Here is a 21,541-nt window from a genome sequence, read left to right as displayed (position 1 = left end):
ATGTCCATACTCCCTGTTACCAATCTCAGCTTTTCTGATCGCTGTATACACAGCGCTGAATGAGCGCAATCTATACAGTAAAGGAAGCGCCAACAGCACTTTCTCCTCCTATCTTCATGATTATACCCAGAAGGCGCAAGATCTTGGAGACTCAGATCGGCTCTCCCGTGCAGGCGAGCGGATCAACTTCCCCTGTAACTGTGGCTAATATAATAGCCCCAGTTACAGGGGAAATGAGAAATAATAGAAATGTATTTAAACATTGAAATGCCCCCCCCCCCCCCCCCCCAAAGTTCTTATGACATTATGGGGGGCACAATGTGTGAAATAAATGAAAAAAAATTAAAGCTGGAAAAAGAAAAATTGAAACAAAAAAAAAAAAACACCGCCAGTCTCAATAACGGTTTCCTCCCTCGTAGAGTAAAATTAATTGCTGCAGAATGGAGAACACAGGTTAAAATGTATTTTGGTGGGTCTTCGTGATTGCAAAAATGATATAACATTTAAAAAAAAAATCGACAATTATTTCCTTTTTTTTCTTTACATTTACCCTCCCCCCCAACCAATAGCAGCAAATATATATAAAATATATATATAATAAATTTAAATGTAAAAATGACAGAAAAATTAGGCCCAGATATCATGATAAAAAATATATATTTGAACATCCGAATGAGAAAAAAATATAGAGCTCTTAAAATTACACGTGCAAAAAAAAAAAAAAAAAAAATGCCTGTTTATAAATGGAGGAGAATGACCCAGTCTGTATTTTAGTGGTCCTTTGTGGAAATTTCACTTTGAGGAAAAACTGCCTGGTATTTTAGACACAGGGAATGTCTTGGTTTTAACAAACCATCAAATAGTTGTCCAGGAGTGTTTTAAAAACTTGCTATAAAGCTGGGCATACCATTAGTTTTGCCGACCAGTCTTTATTAACAGTGATGACGTGCCAGCCATGCATCAAGTCACTATCCTCCGCTGTGGTGCCTGCTTGTAGGACACATTGTATGATCGGCACGTCATCACAGCCGGACGTGGAGAAAGATTAGGGGCGATCCTCTTCTCTCTAGCTATTAGATGAGGGTCCTAAGTGCACTGCTCACACTCGGAAATTTTCAGCTCACCGATAGAAGTCAACGGAGACAGCCACACATGCAGGACCACTTCTCCATTCCTGAAAGGGGCCTTGTTTTCGAGATGGTCCCAGCAGAGGGCATGCATTGAACATTTATACCATGTCCTGTCTATGTGCCACTGCCAAATATGTCTCCCCACAATTCACTAATGAGTTTTCTAAGCCAGCTTACACCCTACATACATGTAGTAATCTATCAGCAGAAGAGCCTCTTCTGGATGTGGCATTTGGCTGGAGTTTGCCTAATCTTGGTGGTAAAAGTCGAAAGCACAATCGCCATCTCTCCATGACCTGTCCTCCTGCCCCATGCCAAGTATCTCGCAATGTATGTTATAGAGGTCACCTTACGTGTGTCTTTATCTTCCACCAGGCGGATCAGTTGATGTTCGCCCTACATTTTGTGCGGGGAATGCTTCCTGAGCTATTCCAGGAGAATGTAAGTGGCCAAAAACCTTTCCTTGCAGGGTTCACACAGGATGGATTTTACCTACACATATTCAGGTTGTGTGCTCCATTGGGGAACGTGCACATAGGTCGGATACGCCGGGGCTTTTCTGTTTTCGAAAATCCACTGTGTATTTCTTATTACTTTGTCGACAAGGTTTTACTAAATTTTCTTCATATACTGCGGAGAAGATCTCCAGTGGAAAATGGCTGGTGCTACAGATTTATAGAAAAATAAAGAAAGGATCCGTGCCGTCCAATATGCTAAAAAGTCCTTGTCTTTATTCCATCACATTAAAAAAAGTAGGGATATCCATACACTTTAAAAAAGTAAATTCATTCCATCCACTCTGACGCGTTTCTGGCCGAAGCCCTTAGTTTCTAAGGCTAAGGGCTTCGGCCAGAAACGCGTCAGAATGGATTTACTTTTTTAAAGTGTATGGATATCCCTACTTTTTTAATGTGATGGAATAAAGACAAGGAATTTTTAGAATATTGGACTGTACGGATCTTTTTTTCTTTCTTTTTCTATGATTCTGCCGGTGGTTAAAGGCTTAGGATCCAAGGAAACTAAATCCAGGAGCTGCCATACTATTTTCCACATGGTGAGGCTTTTCCTACATTTCACTATATTTTTTCTGTGCTACAGATTTATGGTGTCAGTTTATGCTGCGGATTTCACCTTTTATAGAGCAGAAAGCTAAATGTGCGCAGTGTCCCATGTGGACGTACCCCAACAGGTCAGCCAGCGTTGGCTGCAGAAAGAGTAAACCGCACAATTACCGGATATCTGCAATTTATCTTTTTAATTGACGGTCTACAAATAAAACATGGCGGCACTTTATGGTGATAATTAATGGTATAAATAATGACGAGAATCTTAATAATTGACATTAATGTGAGGCTGAAATGTCTGAAGTCTGCAGCGGGCCTTCAGCATGCATCATCTCTGTGGTCTCCTGTGCTGATAATAGACATGAATCTCTGCGGTTCAGGCAGTATACGATCCTTTTGGACGGCACGGTCATGCTTATGTGTTAGGTCATACAGTAGTAAACCTACAGAGCCACAGTCCCTATTCACATGCTACAGTTGCCATTATTTTGGCAGATTGTGATCATGCATTTGGATGGACCATGGATGTCACTCACTTTACAGCTTTCTGCCGTGCTCATTGCCGCACCTTACAGCAAATGCCAGTAACGTTACTGCCATAGTAAAAATCATGGAAAATAGTCCCAGTGTACGTGAGGCCACATTAATTGCTTTGCCGCACATGGACACGTATATAAAAGGTACCATCAACGTATAAAGCAACATCCATGCTCTTAAGTACAGCCTTTTGTAAAGGATGGATACCTCAGCAGCCAAAAAGACAATCAAAATAATAATGAAAGAAAATATAGCTGTAATCATGTACATATACCAATCCAGAAAAGCATACCCGACGCGCGTTTCGCTGAGGCTTCATCTGGGGACAAGAGTGAATTTACACATGGCAGATTTATTGTGTAAATTGAGTCATGAATGGAGCTTGGTAGAAAATATTTTCTTACTGCGGAGCAACCGGATGAATAAAACTGCTCTCCAGCTGTAGAAAAAAATGAAGCAGATAAGCCATTTGTGAGTTCACTCTTCAGGCCCCCAGACACATTAGACTGAATTTGGCCCAACCCACCAATATCGGTCGACAGTCTGTGTAGGTTGGGCCTCCCGACCCTAACATGTACCTGGATCTGTTGGGAATTTGGGGACCTCCCAACCCTCACACAACGGATTCTGAGAAAAGGACTTTCAAATTGCCAATCCTTGTGTTCTTCCCCAAGAAAAGCCGCTGCTAGAAGAGTTGAGTGCCAAGTTCTTCATATATTGGATTACACTTCTTCTGGTGGACTTTCTCTTGTGTGATACTCGGGAATACATTCACGGTTATTGATTTTGTATTTTTTTGATTACATAGGAGTGGGATGTCTTCACCGGGGTCATCGTTGGAGATATGTTCAAGAAATCTGTGAGTAAAATGGTTTATTCTTTTCTTCTTTAGCAAAGAAAATTGTTTTCCATGTATATAGAGTGAGATAAGAGCGGAGGACCTCTGACATCCATAGATTTCAGCTCACAAAAGTCCCACAATGGTATCCCATGTATAGTGATAATGATCACAAGAACTCTAGCAATAAATAACAATGACTTTCATGTAGGAAGTTACTCCAAAGAAAAGAAGTGAGTATATTAGATCATAAAAATTAACCTTTATTGAATAAAGTCATAATAAAAAACATAATAAAAAAAACAGAAACAGTAGCTTCATATACAATGATGGGTATAGTCAGTACATAAATGGATCACAAACACCAAGGAGAGAATACTAAGTATAACAATAATATGTGGATATGCTATGTAAACTGAGCAGAGTGGCTATATCAGACCAAAGATAAGATTGCACATAATGTGTACTATAAAAATGTGATTGGTACCAATAGCTCACTTAAATTGATCAAAATGAAACCTACCAAAGTATAATCACATGGGCAGTATTTGCCATAATATCCATTACCTGGTGAAATGGAGAGGTGAACCAACTTGACGCCCCGACGCGCGTTTCGTCAACCTTCTTCAGAGAGCGCTCTGATTTAATATCCTCACTTCTTTTCTTTGGAGTAACTTCCTACATGAAAGTCGTTGTTATCCATAGATTTCAGTAGAAGGCTTGTTTTTCTATTTTTTTTTTATCTGTCACTGCTGGAAAATTCAGCATAAAAATTCTGATTCCGTAATAATTATCAAATTATTACTTTTCTGGGCTTCAGCAGATATGACCTTTGTGTGCCATTTGGGGACTTCCATAACATGATCCTTCATTTTCGGATCCCTTTTATATTTGTATTATTTTTTTTAATTCCTGTTCTTTTATCATTTTTCTTTTTAGCTAATCAATTATCAATATGTCACAGTATGGGGACTTGTTTTTTGCAGGGTGACATTTATTATATATTTTTTTCAGATTTTTCACTTCAGGGTGTAAATTAGTTAGCATTTTTATACTTTAGGATTTTTTTTAATAGTAAAATGTGCAAAAATATAATAAATTCCGTTTTCTTTTCTCTAAACCTTTAACCTTCGATAATGAGAATTTAAAGTAGATATTTTACCAGATTTCGTAATACAAACTGCACACATTATTAAATAGATATCTTAGACCTGATGAAGCTGGTGTAAATATTTTTAATATCTTTGTGAGAATGACTGTATATTGCTGATATTAAGATGAGAAGTTTGAGTGTGGGTCTAGAATGAAATAGCTCAAGTGTATTCAGTCTTCACCCAGTAGGTCTGATAGCTACAGCTTGTACTGAGCGGTGTGAGGTCTCAGCAGGGAGGAGGGACACTGAGGAGCTGTCAATCAGCTTGGTGTGTGGAGGTTCAGCAACAGGTAGGAGGGACACGGATGAGTCATAATCAGGCAAGATTGATGAAGATTCAGCTGCAGCACGGACACTAAGGATCTGTCAGTCAAGTTAGTTGGATGGAGATTCAGCAGAACTAGAGAGGAGGAACACTGAGGAGCCAGCAAATAGGCTAGGTGGGTGGAGATTCAGCAGCAGGAGAGAGGAGGGACACTGAGGAGAGGGCAAATAGGCTAGGTGGGTGGAGATTCAGCAGCAGGAGAGAGTAGGGACACTGAGGAGCCAGCAAATAGGCTAGGTGGATGGAGATTCAGCAGCTGGAGAGAGTAGGGACACTGAGGAGCCAGCAAATAGGCTAGGTGGATGGAGATTCAGCAGCTGGAGAGAGTAGGGACACTGAGGAGCCAGCAAATAGGCTAGGTGGATGGAGATTCAGCAGAACTAGAGAGGAGGAACACTGAGGAGCCAGCAAATAGGCCAGGTGGATGGAGATTCAGCAGCAGGAGAGAGGAGGGACACTGAGGAGCCAGCAAATAGGCTAGGTGGATGGAGATTCAGCAGCAGGAGAGAGTAGGGACACTGAGGAGCCAGCAAATAGGCTAGGTGGATGGAGATTCAGCAGCTGGAGAGAGTAGGGACACTGAGGAGCCAGCAAATAGGCTAGGTGGGTGGAGATTCAGCAGCAGGAGAGAGGACTGAAACTGAGGAGCTGTCAAGCAGGCTAAGTGGGTGGAGATTCAGTAGTAACTGGTCAGAGAGACACTGAAGATCTCCAAGATCCCAATATCTATTAGGTGTAGTAATACAATAATATTAGCAAATACGTGCAATTAAAAATTTAGAATAGTTCTTCTGATTCGCTATGTTGCTTACTCCATGTTCAGGGCATTGCAGTATCTTAGGTATCCTTGGTTACGACCACTCGTATAGTGACAATTAGTTTAGTTAGTTGTGAGTGGTCGTAACCACAGATACCTAAGCTACTGCATTGCCCTGCACATGGGGTAACAACATAGCTTATCAGAAGAACTATACTACATTTCTAATTTGAGGTAATTGCTAATATTATTACACCTGCTACATTTTGGGATAGGATCTTGGAGATGGGAATACCCCTTTAAAGGTGGGCAGCATCAGACTGGGGGTCCACAAGGAAATGACTCACATGTCAATCCTCCTCTTTATTATTAGATAAGTGATGGGGCTCATTGTTAGCTTAGAATGGGGTGCACTTTTTTTCTGGTCCATTTTTATGTTGGTCCCTGCGCCTGACAGATCTTCCAGTTCATTGGGTCGGGCAGCGAAAATTCTGATCTTCAAAAATTCCCCCATGAATGCATCCTCCCTTTTGCCGATGATCTGTCTCTTTATTATGTCTCACATATATATTCTACATTTTTAGGACTCCCAGAAAAGTCTCCGTGATCAGATCCCATCCTGGATAGAGCAGGAGAGAGCTTGGGCCTTGGCCTTGTTAAAGGTATTTTATTCCGCCATTGTCTGCGAATGAGTGATTTTTCAATATCAAGTCCTGAATACTCGGAATGAGCTCTTCCTAATGGTGGGCGAGATATCGGGCCGAAGAAAGGAAAATTCTGCTTATTCGCCCCTTTCCTATAATTATCCTCCGCCTAGAAGTTCACGCGCCTACGAGCGACCGTGATCAAGTGACTTTCTATTCCTTCTCGCTCTTATCTCATCCCTCAAACTCACTGTCGAAAAGAATTTATTGCTTAATTAACATCAATGTGTGTTTAAAATATGTCTCCAGCCACTTAAATGTGAAGCAAGTGTTTCATCCCGCAGGCCTCGCTGCCGCCTCTGTATCAGAGCCTGGATCTGGAAAACTCAAATCTGTGGAGTCATTTCTCAAAGAGCTCGGTGTGCGAGCAAGAATTCCCAGCCGCGGCCAAGAAGCTGTCCTTGTTTCAACAGGTAATATGTTATCAAGGCTAATTGACTTAATCAGCCATCAACTATCTTAATAAACTGACAGCAGCATTAATTGAAGGAAGGTTGATAACGGACGTCCAAAATAGCTGATGAGCTTTTTGTGGCGCGGAATATTACCTATTGCCCCGTTACCTGTAGAAACACATGAATAAGCGCCTATCCTTTTTTTTTTTGTATCAGTTATTATATCACCTTACATGTTCTCGGCATTAGCCAGAGAAGCAAATCTAGAAGCCTCATTTTTAGAGTAAGGGGTCATGTTTGTAAATGATCTAGAACATGGTGTCTGACCATTATATGCAATGCATTCTTCATTCATCACCAATTTTCTATCCTCTGCATCTCAAATCTGAGCTCCAGGATGGATGAGAGTAGCAGCTCTGATGTTTCCTATACGTTACACACGTAGATGAGAGTAGATCCTGCTCCACTATCCTTAGAAGTAAAAGCATAGAGGATATTATACAGCAGTACTGAGCAGTGTAGCTATGAATCCAGCACTAGGGTGAGATAGTTATTAGAAGCAGCTGCAGTTTCTCTGTTCCTCATCGGTTCTACAGCGTCTCCCGCCTGCAATCTCTATAGACCTCAGCTGTAACCTGATCTCTCAGTGAAGCTGATAACCCATCTTCATCTCTGCCTCCTGAATACAGGTTTCAGCCCGCTCCACTTTAGGTAGAAGTAAAAGCATAGAGGATATTGTACAGCAGTACTGAGCAGTGTAGATATGAATCCAGCACTAGGGTGATTATAGTTACTAGAAGCAGCTGCAGCTTCTCTGTTCCTCGTTGGTTCTACAGCTTCTCCCTCCTACACTCTCTATAGACCTCAGCTGTAACCTGATCTCTCAGTGAAGCTGATAACCCATCTTCATCTCTGCCTCCTGAATACAGGTTTCAGCCTGCTCCACTTTACGTAGAAGTAAAAGCATAGAGGATATTGTACAGCAGTACTGAGCAGTGCAGCTATGAATCCAGCACTAGGGTGAGATAGTTACTAGAAGCAGCTGCAGCTTCTCTGTTCCTCGTTGGTTCTACAGCTTCTCCCTCCTACACTCTCTATAGACCTCAGCTGTAACCTGATCTCTCAGTGAAGCTGATAACCCATCTTCATCTCTGCCTCCTGAATACAGGTTTCAGCCCGCTCCACTTTATGTAGAAGTAAAAGCATAGAGTATATTGTACAGCAGTACTGAGAAGTGTAGCTATGAATCCAGCACTAGGGTGAGACAGTTCCTAGAAGCAGCTGCAGCTTCTCTGTTCCTCATTGGTTCTACAGCTTCTCTATCCTACACTCTTTATAGATCTCTATAGGCGTCAGCTGCAACCTGATCTGTCAGTGAAGCTGATATTCCATCTTCATCTCTGCTTCTTGAATACTGATTTCATTCTGCTCCACTAAGAAGTAAAAGCATAGAGGATATTATACAGCAGTACTGAGCATTCTAGCTATGAATCCAGCACTAGGGTGAGACAGTTCCTAGAAGCTGCTGTAGCTTCTCTGTTCCTCATTGGTTCTACAACTTCTCCCTCCTACACTCTCTACAGATCTCTATAGGCATCAGCTGTAACCTGATCTCTCAGTGAAGCTGATAATCCATCTTAATATCTGCCTTCTGAGTACAGATTTCATTCTGCTCCACTATGCTTAGAAGTAGAAGTATAGAGGACATATACAGCAGTACTGAGCAGTGTAGCTATGAATCCAGCACTAGGGTGATATAGTTACTAGAAGCAGCTGCAGCTTCTCTGTTCCTCATTGGTTCTACAGCTTCTCGCTTCTCCACTCTCAATAGACCTCAGGATTTTGAATGCACATGAGCTTTGTCGCTCCAATCATCTGCTCTGTTCACCCCCCACTCCCATATATTCTGTGGAGGAAATTGTATTATTGTGTTTGTGGAAGTTTCAGCGTAAATAAGCTCAAACGATTGCTGCAACTTATTGTTCCTCTGTTTATGCCGTGCTTGCCAAAAGTAGCAGAAAGTGGACGTGTTTAATTTGGAGGAGGCCTTAGACCACACGTATAACGACGAAAGATAGAAAATGTTGCGTCCTTGGTGTAAAAACTACTGCTGATAGCAGTTATAGATTAGGATTTTTGACTTCTAAGCCGTGCAAAATGCTCCAAATTTATTAAGAAGCCTGTGCCTGCTGATAGGTTTTTTAGATTTAGACTGACATATCAAATGTCTGATTAATAAATCTGAGCCTATGTACATTATATGGAGAAAAGTATTGGGCCACACGTCATTTCCACTTGATTCAAGTTTTTCATTCGGTCCCCTCGCCCCCCGGTGTATAATATCCTGCCCCTCGCCCCCTGGTGTAAAACATCCGTCCCCTCGCCCCCTGGTATATAACCTCCGTCCCCTTGTTCCCCTGCCATGCCTTCTGCCTTTACTAACATGACCGAACAGCTGGTGGTGCAGAGCTCACTGATCCCAGCGCGGTCCTGTAATAGGAGCCACCGGGGTAATAAGTCCATCCATGACATTTCTTCCACCTACATCTTCCTCCATCACCTGTGAGTGATATTATTGAGAAGTAGAAAGAACGGCAGCAACTCAGCCATGAAGTGAAGACCCCGTAACATTACAGAGCGGAGGGCTGAGGAGCAGAGGGCTGAAAATTCACCAACACTCTGCTGACCCCATAACTGCAGAGTCCAGACCTCCTCTGATATCAGCACAAACACTGCACCCCCACGGGGAGCTTCATGGCCGAGCAGCTGCTGCAGCCGTACATTACCAAGCACAATGCCGAGCGTCGGATGGAGTGGTGTAAAGCTGCCACCACTGGACTCTGGAGGAGACGTGTTCTGTGCAGAGATGGATCGCACTTCTCTATCTGCATCTGATGGAGGAGTCTGGGTTTGGTGATTCCAGGAGGACGTTCCCCCCCCGACTGCATTGTGCCCGCTGTATAATGGTATGGGCTGTTATCAGGGGGCGGCCTCTTATCTCCAGTGAAGGGAAATCTTAATGCTTCAGCACAAGACATTGTGGACAATTGTAGAATCCAGCTTTGTGGGAACAGTTTGGGGAAGACCCTTTTCTGTCCCCAATGACTGCCCAGTGCACAAGGTCCATAAAGCCAGCATTGGGGAGTTTGGTGAAAGAACATGAGCGGCCGCACAGAGCCCACACCTCAACCCCATCCAACAACTCTAATGGAGTTTATGATCCTGGCCTTCCCCCAATATCAGGGTCTGACCTCACAAATGCTCTTTTGGATGAAAGGGAAGAAATTCCCATAGATGCCTCCTGTCTTGTAGAAATCCTTCCTAGAAGAGCAGGAGCTGTTATATCTGCAAAGGCAGATGTGCCTGTGACGGTGAGCCGCGATCCAGCGCCGTGACGGTGAGTCGCCATCCAGCCCCGTGCTGGTGAGCCGCCATCCTGCCCCGTGCCGGTGAGCCGCGATCCAGCCTTGTGCCGGTGAGCCGCGATCCAGCGCCGTGATGGTGAGTCGCCATCCAGCCCTGTGCTGGTGAGCCGCCATCCAGCCCCGTGCTGGTGAGCCGCCATCCTGCCCCGTGGCGGTGAGCCGCCATCCTGCCCCGTGGCGGTGAGCCGCCATCCAGCCCCGTGGCGGTGAGCCGCCATCCAGCCCCGTGCCGGTGAGCCACCATCCAGCCCCGTGCCGGTGAGCCGCCATCCAGCCCCGTGCCGGTGAGCCGCCATCCTGCCCCGTGCCGGTGAGCCGCCATCCAGCCCCGTGCCGGTGAGCCGCCATCCTGCCCCGTGGCGGTGAGCCGCCATCCTGCCCCGTGGCGGTGAGCCGCCATCCAGCCCCGTGGCGGTGAGCCGCCATCCAGCCCCGTGCCGGTAAGCCGCCATCCAGCCCCGTGCCGGTGAGCCGCCATCCAGCCCCGTGCCGGTGAGCACAGTCCTGCTGACGCCCAGTATAATCCTTTCCTTCATCGGAGCTGTAGTATTTCTTCCTGGTAATGCACACAGCCGTACACCAGCGTTGTATCCGTGTTATCCTCGCAGAATATCTGATGAGTATGGGGGCCGTGGCCATTATTCTCCTCCGATCATCTCTGGCACAGGGCACGTCTCCTGGTGGCCGGACATTCATCATGTTTAGATTTCCTCTACAAAGTGTAATTACTGAGCCAATTGTAGATTTTATTCTTCTATTTGATATTTCACGTTTTTTTCTCTTTCTATTTTTAACAAAATATATATTTTTTTAGGCTAATGAGGTTAATCCACCCAAAAATGAATAAATGACCTTCAGCATCTGGTTAAATAGCATTTCATTATAAAACTGAAAATTCAGTATATCGCTCAGTACAATGCAGGACATGGATTGTGGCTGCAGTGATGTTATGATGATTTAAAGGGGTTTTCGGAAAACCTCTGTCTCCTGGCTTCATTATTTCTATAAGCAAAAAAAATAAAAAATAAAACTCTTCTTTACTCCCCCTTCCCAGGTCCAGCACTGAGTCTTCACTGCTGCTCCCGGTGTCTGTTATTATCTCGTGGACAGCGCTACAGACAGTAACTGACGTTTTCCACCACTAGGGGGAGCTCACTGCATGCTGTTAATTCATGGAAGGATTATTCCCAGAATTGCAAGTTATCCCTTAGGCCTCATTCACACGTCTGTGTTGCATGTACGTTTTGTGTATGATAAAACTCATACCCTTTATAATCTATGGTGCTGTGCACACGTTTTTTCTGGCAGCACAGATGACAAGGGCCAACACAAGTCTATGGGTCAGTGAAAAACACGTACAGCACACGGATCGCATCAGTGCACAGTCCGCACGCCGTCCGTGATGAACATTGCAAAGTATAGGGGAAGCTTTGTCATTTATCCATCCATGAAAAACACTGATGGTAAAAACAGTCATACGGACCGTACACTGATGGTAAAAACAGACACATGGATGACACACTGATGGTAAAAACAGACACATGGATGACACACTGATGGTAAAAACAGACACATGGATGACACACTGATGGTAAAAACAGACACATGGATGACACACTGATGGTAAAAGCAGGCACACTGGTGACACACTGATGGTGAAAACGGACACACTGATGGCACACTGATGGTAAAAACGGACACATGGATGACACACTGATGGTAAAAACGGACACATGGATGACACACTGATGGTAAAAGCAGGCACACTGGTGACACACTGATGGTGAAAACGGACACACTGATGGCACACTGATGACACACTGATGGTAAAAACGGACACATGGATGACACACTGATGGTAAAAGCAGGCACACTGGTGACACACTGATGGTGAAAACGGACACACTGATGGCACACTGATGGTAAAAACGGACACACTGATGGCACACTGATGGTAAAAACGGACACATGGATGACACACTGATGGTAAAAACGGACACATGGATGACACACTGATGGTAAAAACAGACACATGGATGACACACTGATGGTAAAAGCAGGCACACTGGTGACACACTGATGGTGAAAACGGACACACTGATGGCACACTGATGGTAAAAACGGGCACACTGATGGTGAAAACGGACACACTGATGGTAAAAACGGACACACTGATGGCACACTGATGGTAAAAACGGACACATGGATGACACACTGATGGTAAAAACGGACACATGGATGACACACTGATGGTAAAAGCAGGCACACTGGTGACACACTGATGGTAAAAACGGACACATGGATGACACACTGATGGTAAAAGCAGGCACACTGGTGACACACTGATGGTGAAAACGGACACACTGATGGCACACTGATGGTAAAAACGGGCACACTGATGGTGAAAACGGACACACTGATGGTAAAAACGGACATACTGATGGCACACTGATGGTAAAAGCGGACACACTGATGACACACTGGTGGTGAAAACGGACACATGGATGACGCTGGTACAGTTTTTTTCACGTACGTGTTTAAACACAGACAGGAGAATGAGACCTTAGCCAGCGATCCCGAGATAATCGGGAGTTGCACCACAGGGAAAATAATAAAATAAGGTCTGCACGTACCAATAAAATAAGACATTAAAGAGTTAAATCTAATCGACAAATTAAGTACTAGTAGAGCGGGCCCTGCTCACAAGAGCTTACAATCTGCTTACAATCTATAAGGCAATGTGGTGACACTAGAGGGATGAAATGCTTCTTTCATACAATGCTCCAGCCAGTTTGTATACTACACAAGTTAATACGTGTAAATTGAGTGTAAGTATTGCGGAGTCAACAAGAACAGAATATAGAACAGAGGGCAGCACCTTAGTGCGGAGTCCAGGTGCTGAAGAACGATTAGAAGGGTAAGTAGAGAAGAGTTAGGCTAATGAATGTGATAGACATGTCCAAACGAATGTCCTTTTAGGACACCTATAAAACTGTAGATTTTGGAAATTATTCTGTCTGAGATAGCTCATTCCAGAGAAGTGGTGCAGCACTAGCAAAATCTTGGCCAAAGGGGTAAGAGGTTTGTATTTTGGGCTATCCATGTAATACAGGACAGGAGAGGTTTTCTAGAGGTGAGAGATAGCTTCATGTCATACCTCTCCTCTCTGACCAAGGGATGAGGATCCTGAAAAGAAAACCATCCTATATTAACCTAAAGTATCAGAAAATTGATTTTTTTTTAAAAAAAAACTGTTTAAGGAGAATTTTTCATTTTTGCTCTCTCATCTGAGAGCAGCTTAATGAGACCCTGATTCCAGCGATGTGTCACTTACTGGGCTGTTTGAAGTTTTAATAAAATTCCTATTTAATTTGCTGCAGATCTAGCAGTTCTGTGAATGCTGAGCTGTCTATAACCCCGCCCACACCACTGATTGGCAGATTTCTTTATACACTGTGCATAGGCAGAAGACAGCCAATGAGTGGTGGGGGCGGGGTTATACAGAGCTCATGAATATGGAGGACTACATGGCAGCAGGTTTACTTGTCGTCTAGTGATAATTTCCTGCTCATAAAACAGTGATTTTTATCAAAACTGCAGCAAGCAGCTCAGTAAGTGACACATCGCTGGAATGAGGGTCTCTTCCCTTTACATCATTCTGCTCCCAGATTAGGTGACACAAACCTGGTGACAGATTCCCTTTAAGAAATTAAAAAGGTGGAAATGCACCCTTGTCAAAATTTACCTTTAATTTTGGGAACTTAAGCAGAAGGGATTTTTGTACTCGGCCAATATGACAGAATTTTTGGTTGATGAGATCTTAATCCTTGCTTATTACTTCCTCTTGATTTCCTTGGTCACCTCTTGTAGACTTTGGTTGGGAAATTTTATTAACTTCCAGAATTCAGGGTTTTTGGGGTTTATTTTAAAGAAAAAGTTTTAATCTGTAAAAAGCCGCATTGAAGTAATTTTGAGAAAGTAAAGATCTGCTTGCTGAGTAATCCGTGTTATCTCCCACTTATAAAGCTTCCTTCCCTTTCTGTAGGTCCTGGTGGTACAAGCTGTCCGGCCAGACAGACTGCAGAGCGCTATGGCCATGTTCGCATGTCGCAGTCTGGGTAAGATTTTTATGAGAAGTTCTTGAATGATGTTCATATACATTTAACCTATTTAGTGAAAAAGGAAGAAAGTCACAGGGGAAAATAAGGCTCAAAGCAACTCTATTATAAACGTATAAAAATTTTACATTGTATTTTTTTTTTTTTTGGACGCCTTTAGGGTAGTCACCAGGTGCCACTCCAGGGCAGTGCCCAAACCTGCAGCAGCTGACCTGTGGGTCAGAGGCATAACACGAAGCACAGAGGACACAGACAGAGACGTGGTCAGACAGTCCAAGTTCGGGGTGGGCAGCACAGGTTCAATATACAAAGCCAGGGTCAGGAGCAGAAAGGTCAGAAAAAATGAGGAAACAGGAGAGCCAAAACTATAATGCACCTTAACAGGATACCAGAGACTCACTGCAACTAGGAACCTAAGTTCAGTCAAGGTGTGGAGGGAGGAGCTGCCTAATATAATTCCTGCAGAGCCTGGCCGAGCCACCTTATATCCGGGAGGAAGCCCTCCAGCAACAGGAAAATGCAGCACGGTTGCAAGTTCTGCAAGAGGCAGCTCAGCACGATGGCCTTACACTGGCTGTAACAGAGCGGTGAACGCAGTGAGTAGGACGGTGCTGAGAAGGTTTGCGAGTTAACGGTGTGACATTAATTTTACGATTTTCTTTTTTTTTTTTCTTTTTCTCCAGGAAACCTCTTTAACTATGTATAACCAACAGATTTAAGGTTTTAGTATCGGGAAAAGGAAGGTTTGACATCTAAAAAGATGTAATAAGAAATCTATGACATTACTGCATTACCTTTTAAAGGGTTTGTCCATGGAATAAAAATGCCCAGTTCCTGATTCCATCTTAACACATTGGAAATACCTGCTCTTCTAATCTGGCTGAGCTAGGTCACCACTAAGGCTAGGTCACCACTAAGGCTAGTGATTGGCTTACTGGACTTGTTTTGGCCATTTCTTGTATGTCGAGAGAAGACCAGGAAGCAGAGACTGGGACTGGGGTAAATATATAAATGGGAGCGGTGAGGAATTGGTGAGGGTTCGTTTTACTTCTTTATTTATTAGTACTCCCATGACAGCACCACGAGAGAGAGGATCTGCCCATCAAGGACAGGAAACCTACAGGTTAAAAAGGGCGGCACCTCTCTCCCGCCTCAGTTTAGGTTTCCTGTCCTTGATGGGAGACCTATCAGGTACCTGCAGGATGAAGATTGGTCTCTTGCCCAGATGGATAGACATGGTGCCTGGAGCGGTGAAGTTCCTGCCCTAGTTGGTCCTGATCTTCTGGAGACGCCATGGCAGGGCTCATTGGGGCACCTCCATGTGCGTTGAGGTCAGCGTGACATCCCCTCGGTGGAGCTGGATGGTCCGCTATGTGTGGGACCGCATGCGGGCACCCCACCCCCCCCCGCTACACTATACAAAAGATCTGGGCCGCGCCGGCGGGGAACATGTCAGGCGCGGTCCTGTGACGTGTTTCCGGGCGCCGGCCTCCACCGGAAGTGGGCGTAACTCGCGCGTGGCCAGGAAGTACGGGACCGCATGCGAGCAAAGTGGGGACGCCGGAGCGCTGTTCACCGGACGAGGAGACAGGAAGGGCGTCCCGCCAGTGCTGGTGGGAGGCAGTGTTCTGCCCATCGGGGAGGGGGAGGTCCCTTCCACACAGGTACCTGTATGGCCAGTATAAAAAGGACCTGGTTGCATACAGAGGTGCTTCCCAGCCCCTGTTTTTTTCTTTTGGTAACATGGGAGATACACAGGAGCAGCTATCACCTCAGCAAGAACAACTGCTGCAGGAGCAGCCCTCTGGGGAGCCCTCACAACAGGCGGTGCAACGTCGTTCCCGGTCCGGGTCCTGTCGTTCAACTAGGAAATTCACCGCAAAAAGCAGGAAGGAAGGTCCTGTCGTTTGGCGTGATCCTCCGCCGGTTAAGAAGGATTCCTCTGCTTCTACGGTACCACATATTCCAGGGGGTAAGTGGAATCTTCGTGAAAGTTCTACTAATTTTTTCTTCTACTTCTCTGTCTATAAATTTTTCAGAGCAAGAAATGTCCATTTAAATCAAAACATAAGGAATGTGCCCTATGCAGCAGTCCGCTCCATGATGCATATATTAAGAAATTGTGCCAGCCTTGTATTGACAAGGTGATGACCGAAGAAACCCCGGGGTTTTCCGTAGGTCTAAAAACTCTAATTAAAGAAGAAATAGGCAAAGCTTTGCGAGGGAATTCTGAGGCCAGGCATTCTCCTCAAGACCCTCGGCCAGGCTCAGACTCCGATATCTCAGACATTTCTTCCTCTTCCCTCTCTTCCTCTAATAGCAAATCTGATAGACAGTGTTTCCCTCTAAATGAGGTGGATGCCTTGGTGAAAGCTGTCCGTTCTACCATGGGCATTGTGGACACTAGACCAGAGAAGTCTTTAGAGGATGTAATGTTTGGAGGATTAAGTCAAAAAAAGAAAAGATGCTTCCCCATGAATACAAAAATTAAGGATCTCATTGATAGAGAGTGGCAAAAGCCAGACAGGAAGGGCAGCATCCCTCCCTCCTTCAAAAGGAGGTATCCGTTTGATGATACCACATGTTCCTCTTGGTCAAAGGCACCAAGGCTTGATGTTGCCATTGCTAAGGCATCAAAAAAGGCTTCCCTTCCCTTCGACGACATGCGAGCTTTAAGAGACCCCCTGGACAGACGAGCAGATACCTTTTTGAAAGGTGCATGGGAGACAGCTGCAGGAGCCCTGAGGGTCTGGCTGGAACAGCTAGACAACCAACTGAAGGAGGGTGTGTCTCCAGGAAGGAGATTATTTTTTCCCTTCCCCTAGTCCAGGGTGCAGCAGCCTTTTTTGCTGACGCGTCTGCGGACTCAGTTAGACTAGCAGCGAAATCATAAGCTCTTTCAAATGCTGCTCGGCGAGCCCTATGGGTTAAGTGATGGCCTGGAGATGTACAAAGGAAATCTAGACTTTGTACAATTCCTTGTGAGGGGGAATATCTTTTCGGCCAAACCATGGATGATCTGTTGAAGAAAGCTGGAGATCCTAAGAGGGGGTTTCCGTCTGTATCTCTACCCTCTTTTAAGAAATCATTTCGGAAAAAGAAGTTTGTCCGAAGAAGATTTTTTAGAGAACAGGAGAAATTTGAAGAAAGAGGTCGCAAAGGTAGAGGCCTATTCTTTGGTTCTTCTTCCAGAGATGAGCGGAAGCCAGGGGAATCACAATCGGCCCAGGTGGGAGGGAGATTCTCGTTATTTTTCCCAGCTTGGGAACGTATTTCACATAGCAATTGGATTTTGAGCCTGATTAGATTTGGTCTTAAATTTCAATTTCAAGCCCTTCCTTACAGAAGATTCGTGATTATTCCCTCTAGTTCCTCCCCAGAGCGGCAGACTGCCCTCATATCGGAGATTCAAGACCTAACAAAGAAAAACGTCCTGATTGAGGTTCCGAAAACAGAAGAGGGTCACGGATTCTACTCCACGCTCTTCCTGGTCCCCAAACCAGATGGGTGCTTCAGGACAATCATAAATTTAAAATCCTTAAATAGCTTTCTTAAAATAGACACCTTTAAAATGGAATCATTAAAAACGATAATAAAATTACTTTTTCCCCACTGTTATATGGTAGTCCTGGATCTTAAAGACGCTTATTACTATGTTCCCATTCATAGGGATTATCAAAAGTATTTAAGATTGGCCATCAAAATAAAAGGGGTAGTGAAACACTTCCAGTATACCGCTCTTCCCTTTGGGTTGGCTATAGCCCCGAGGGTTTTTACCAAACTAGTGGCAGAAGTTATGGCCCATATAAGAGAAAAAGATATCTTAATAATCCCTTACCTCGATGATTTCCTGATAGTGGGGAATTCCTTTGCACAATGCGAGGCCCACTTTCAGGTGACAATTTCTGTCCTAGAAGGCCTAGGTTGGTTTCTAAATCTGGAAAAATCTAGGTTGACCCCACAAAAAGCCCAACAGTTCCTGGGGGTCATTTAGATTCAGAAAGACAGTTATGCCATTTATCAGATAAGAAGATTGCCTAGTGAAACATTGTATGGATACACCCTTTATGACACTCCGTAAAGCCATGTCATTATTAGGGACCCTGACCTCAAGTTTTACTGCGGTGCGTTGGTCCCAATTTCACTCAAGGGCTCTTCAATGGGATATATTATATAACGACTCAATTCTAGATGGACATCTAGACCGGGAGTTTACCTTGGCCCCTCGCTCCTTACAATCCCTTCGTTGGTGGTTGGTATACACTAATCTTTCTAGGGGAGTCCCTTGGGAAAGTAAACCTACTGCAGTCTTGACTACGGATGAAAGTTCTACAGGTTGGGGAGCTCATTTTGAAGATAACTTAATTCAGGGAAACTGGTCAGAGAATGAGGTACTGTTTTCCTCGAATGTTAAGGAACTTTTGGCGGTTGATTATGCGCTCAATGGGTTCCTTGTATATTTACAGGGCCAGGATGTCTGTATACTCTCGGACAATCAAGTCTCAGTAGCATATATAAATCATCAAACGGGAACCTGTTCAAAAGACTTAATGAGAGTAGCAGACAGACTTCTTCAGAAAGCAGAAGATCATTTTCTCTCCCTTTCTGCGGTTCATCTAAGAGGAAAAGAAAACATCAGAGCAGATTTTCTCAGCTGCAATTCCCTAAAAGAAGGAGACTGGTCCTTGAACCCTCAAATATTCTCCAAGATTGTGGCAATGTGCGGTCTTCTAGCAGTGGACTTGTTCGCGACAAAATCCAGTCGGAAGGTGGCAACATTTTGTTCTCTAAACCCCAGAGAAAAGCCTCTGGTGGTGGACGCCTTCATGATTCCCTGGGAGTTTCCTTTGGCGTATGCATTCCCTCCTATGGTCCTGCTTCCGTCAGTCCTAAGGAAGATCAGGGCAGACAAAGCCAGAATGATCCTCATATGCCCCTTTTGGCCCAAGAGGCCATGGTTCTCTAGTCTCCACAGAATGTCAATATCAGACCCCTGGGTCCTTCCGGAGATTCCGGACCTTCTTACTCAGGGTCCGGTTTCCCATCCTCCAGCCTCAAATCTCCATTTAACGGCATGGAATTTGAAAGGGCACTGTTAACCAGCAAAGGGTTTTCCACGAATTTAGTAAACACTCTCCTATGTAGCAGAAAACCCTTTACCACCCGCATCTATGCTAGAACTTGGAGGAAGTTCCTGTCCTTTGCAGAATTCAAACTAGAGGATGGGTCCCCTATTGGGAAGATACTAGAATTTCTACAGTGGGGTTTAGCACAGGGCCTAACCACTAGTACGTTGAAGGTACAAGTTTCGGCTTTAGGAGCCTTATTTTCTTTTGATATAGCAGCTAATTATTGGGTAGCACGGTTTATAAAAGCCTCTTTCAGGTGTAGACCTATTATTAAATCCAGACCCTCTCCCTGGGATTTAAACCTGGTCTTAAATGCCTTGACTACCCCCCCCCCCCTTTGAACCTCTAGATTCAACCACCCATAAAATTATTCTTCTTAAAACAGCCCTGTTAGTTGCCCTAACTTCGGCCAGAAGAGTAAGTGACATACAGGCCTTTTCTATATCCCTACCATTTACTCAAATTCTGGATGATAGAATTGTACTAAAGCCTGACCCGGCTTTTCTTCCAAAAGTAGTCTCACGTTTTCATAGAACTCAAGAGGTAAATCTTCCAACTTTTTGTTTCCCCTCTAAAAATCAGAACGAGGAGAAACTACATACATTAGATGTTAGAAGGTGCGTGCTTAAATATCTGTAGGTTTCGCAGAGTTTTAGGAAAGATAGTTCCCTATTTATATGCCATCAGGTGGCTAGGCAGGGTTGTAAAGCTTCAAAATCTACAATTGCGAGGTGGATTAGAGAGGCCATCACCCTTGCCTACTCCTCGGGAGATAAGGAAGTACCGGAGGGGTTGAGGGCACACGCCACCAGAGCAGTAGCAACTTTCTGGGCCGAGAAGACGGGGGTTTCCCTTGAAGACATATGTAAGGCTGCCACCTGGTCTTCTCCCTCCACCTTCTATAGGCATTATAGGTTAGATTTGGGTGATTCCTCTGATCTCACCTTTGGGAGAAGGGTGCTTCAGGCTGTGGTCCCTCCCTACTCTCCTTCGTCTCTGTAATTCTCTCATGGTGCTGTCATGGGAGTATGAATAAAGCCTTAGTTACTTACCGGTAACGGGATTTTTCGGAGCCCATGACAGCACCCTTATATTCCCTCCCTACACTGGTGTTTTGCACCCCCATAAGGTTGTTTCTGTTTTTTTTTTACACCCACGGGGGAAGTTAGTTAAAGTTGTTGGCTTAAATTGAATGTTGTGTTTTGTCTTGTTGTAATTAACCTTGGCGGTCCTCTCATGCTCTGTTAACTTAAACTGAGGGGGGAGAGAGGTGCCACCCTTTTTAACCTGTAGGTTTCCTGTCCTTAATGGGTGGATCCTCTCTCTCGTGGTGCTGTCATGGGCTCCGAAAAATCCCGTTACCGGTAAGTAACGAAGGCTTTTTCTACCAGTCTGAGCCATTTCAAGAAACATTTTTTTATTTCCCGGACTACTCCTTTAAGGTGTTGCAGTAATCTAATTGATGGAAGTGATCTCTTTTTTTTTTTTTTACCCCAGTAATTAAATATTTACTTAGAAATTGAAGAAGTGTTAATGACTTGGTTTATGGAATCAATTAAAAGTGAGTCAATCTTTTCAGGCCGAATGAAGTTAATATTCTGTTTTTAAACATTTTTGTAATGAGATTTTGCCCTCTCCAAAGCTGATCTAACTTTGTTCTGCCACAAAGAATTTCATTATGATTTATTAAATCAATGTCTGGACTTCATTACCAGCGAGGAAAAAGTTTCCAGTTAACCACAGTTCCTTTAGGTCATTGCCACTTGGATGGAGACTTTATGCAGTGACAAGTTAGAAGTATGTCAGACAATTTAATATTAGAATTGAACATAGCAGCCTTGCAGAGTGTCCCAGGGGACAGCGACGTCTGGGCAGATGCTCATAATTAGCAAAATGGAGTTACTAGGGTCATGTAACGTGGAGTCTTTCACTCTGGTCCCTCAGGTGATCATTTCCAGGTGGCTCT

The 21,541-nt window shown here is 44.3% G+C and overlaps 1 protein-coding gene across 4 annotated transcripts in view; it reads left to right on the top strand.

Annotated features, from left to right (window-relative positions):
- The window catches only part of DYNC2H1 (dynein cytoplasmic 2 heavy chain 1), a 525,522-nt gene that overhangs the window by 252,439 nt on the left and 251,542 nt on the right, over positions 1–21,541 (top strand). For all 4 annotated transcript variants that reach the window (XM_073662117.1, XM_073662115.1, XM_073662114.1 and 1 more), the window contains exons 71-75: positions 1,506–1,571; positions 3,540–3,590; positions 6,389–6,466; positions 6,793–6,921; positions 14,374–14,446. In XM_073662117.1, coding sequence (XP_073518218.1) covers positions 1,506–1,571; positions 3,540–3,590; positions 6,389–6,466; positions 6,793–6,921; positions 14,374–14,446 — 397 coding nt within the window. The remainder of the gene's footprint in view (positions 1–1,505; positions 1,572–3,539; positions 3,591–6,388; positions 6,467–6,792; positions 6,922–14,373; positions 14,447–21,541) is intronic.

Source organism: Phyllobates terribilis, unplaced genomic scaffold, assembly GCF_046119375.1.
Source record: "Phyllobates terribilis strain yellow unplaced genomic scaffold, ASM4611937v1 Scaffold_2__4_contigs__length_985480577, whole genome shotgun sequence".
NCBI classification, from domain to species: domain Eukaryota; kingdom Metazoa; phylum Chordata; class Amphibia; order Anura; family Dendrobatidae; genus Phyllobates; species Phyllobates terribilis.
This window is presented reverse-complemented; position numbering and strand designations above follow the sequence as displayed.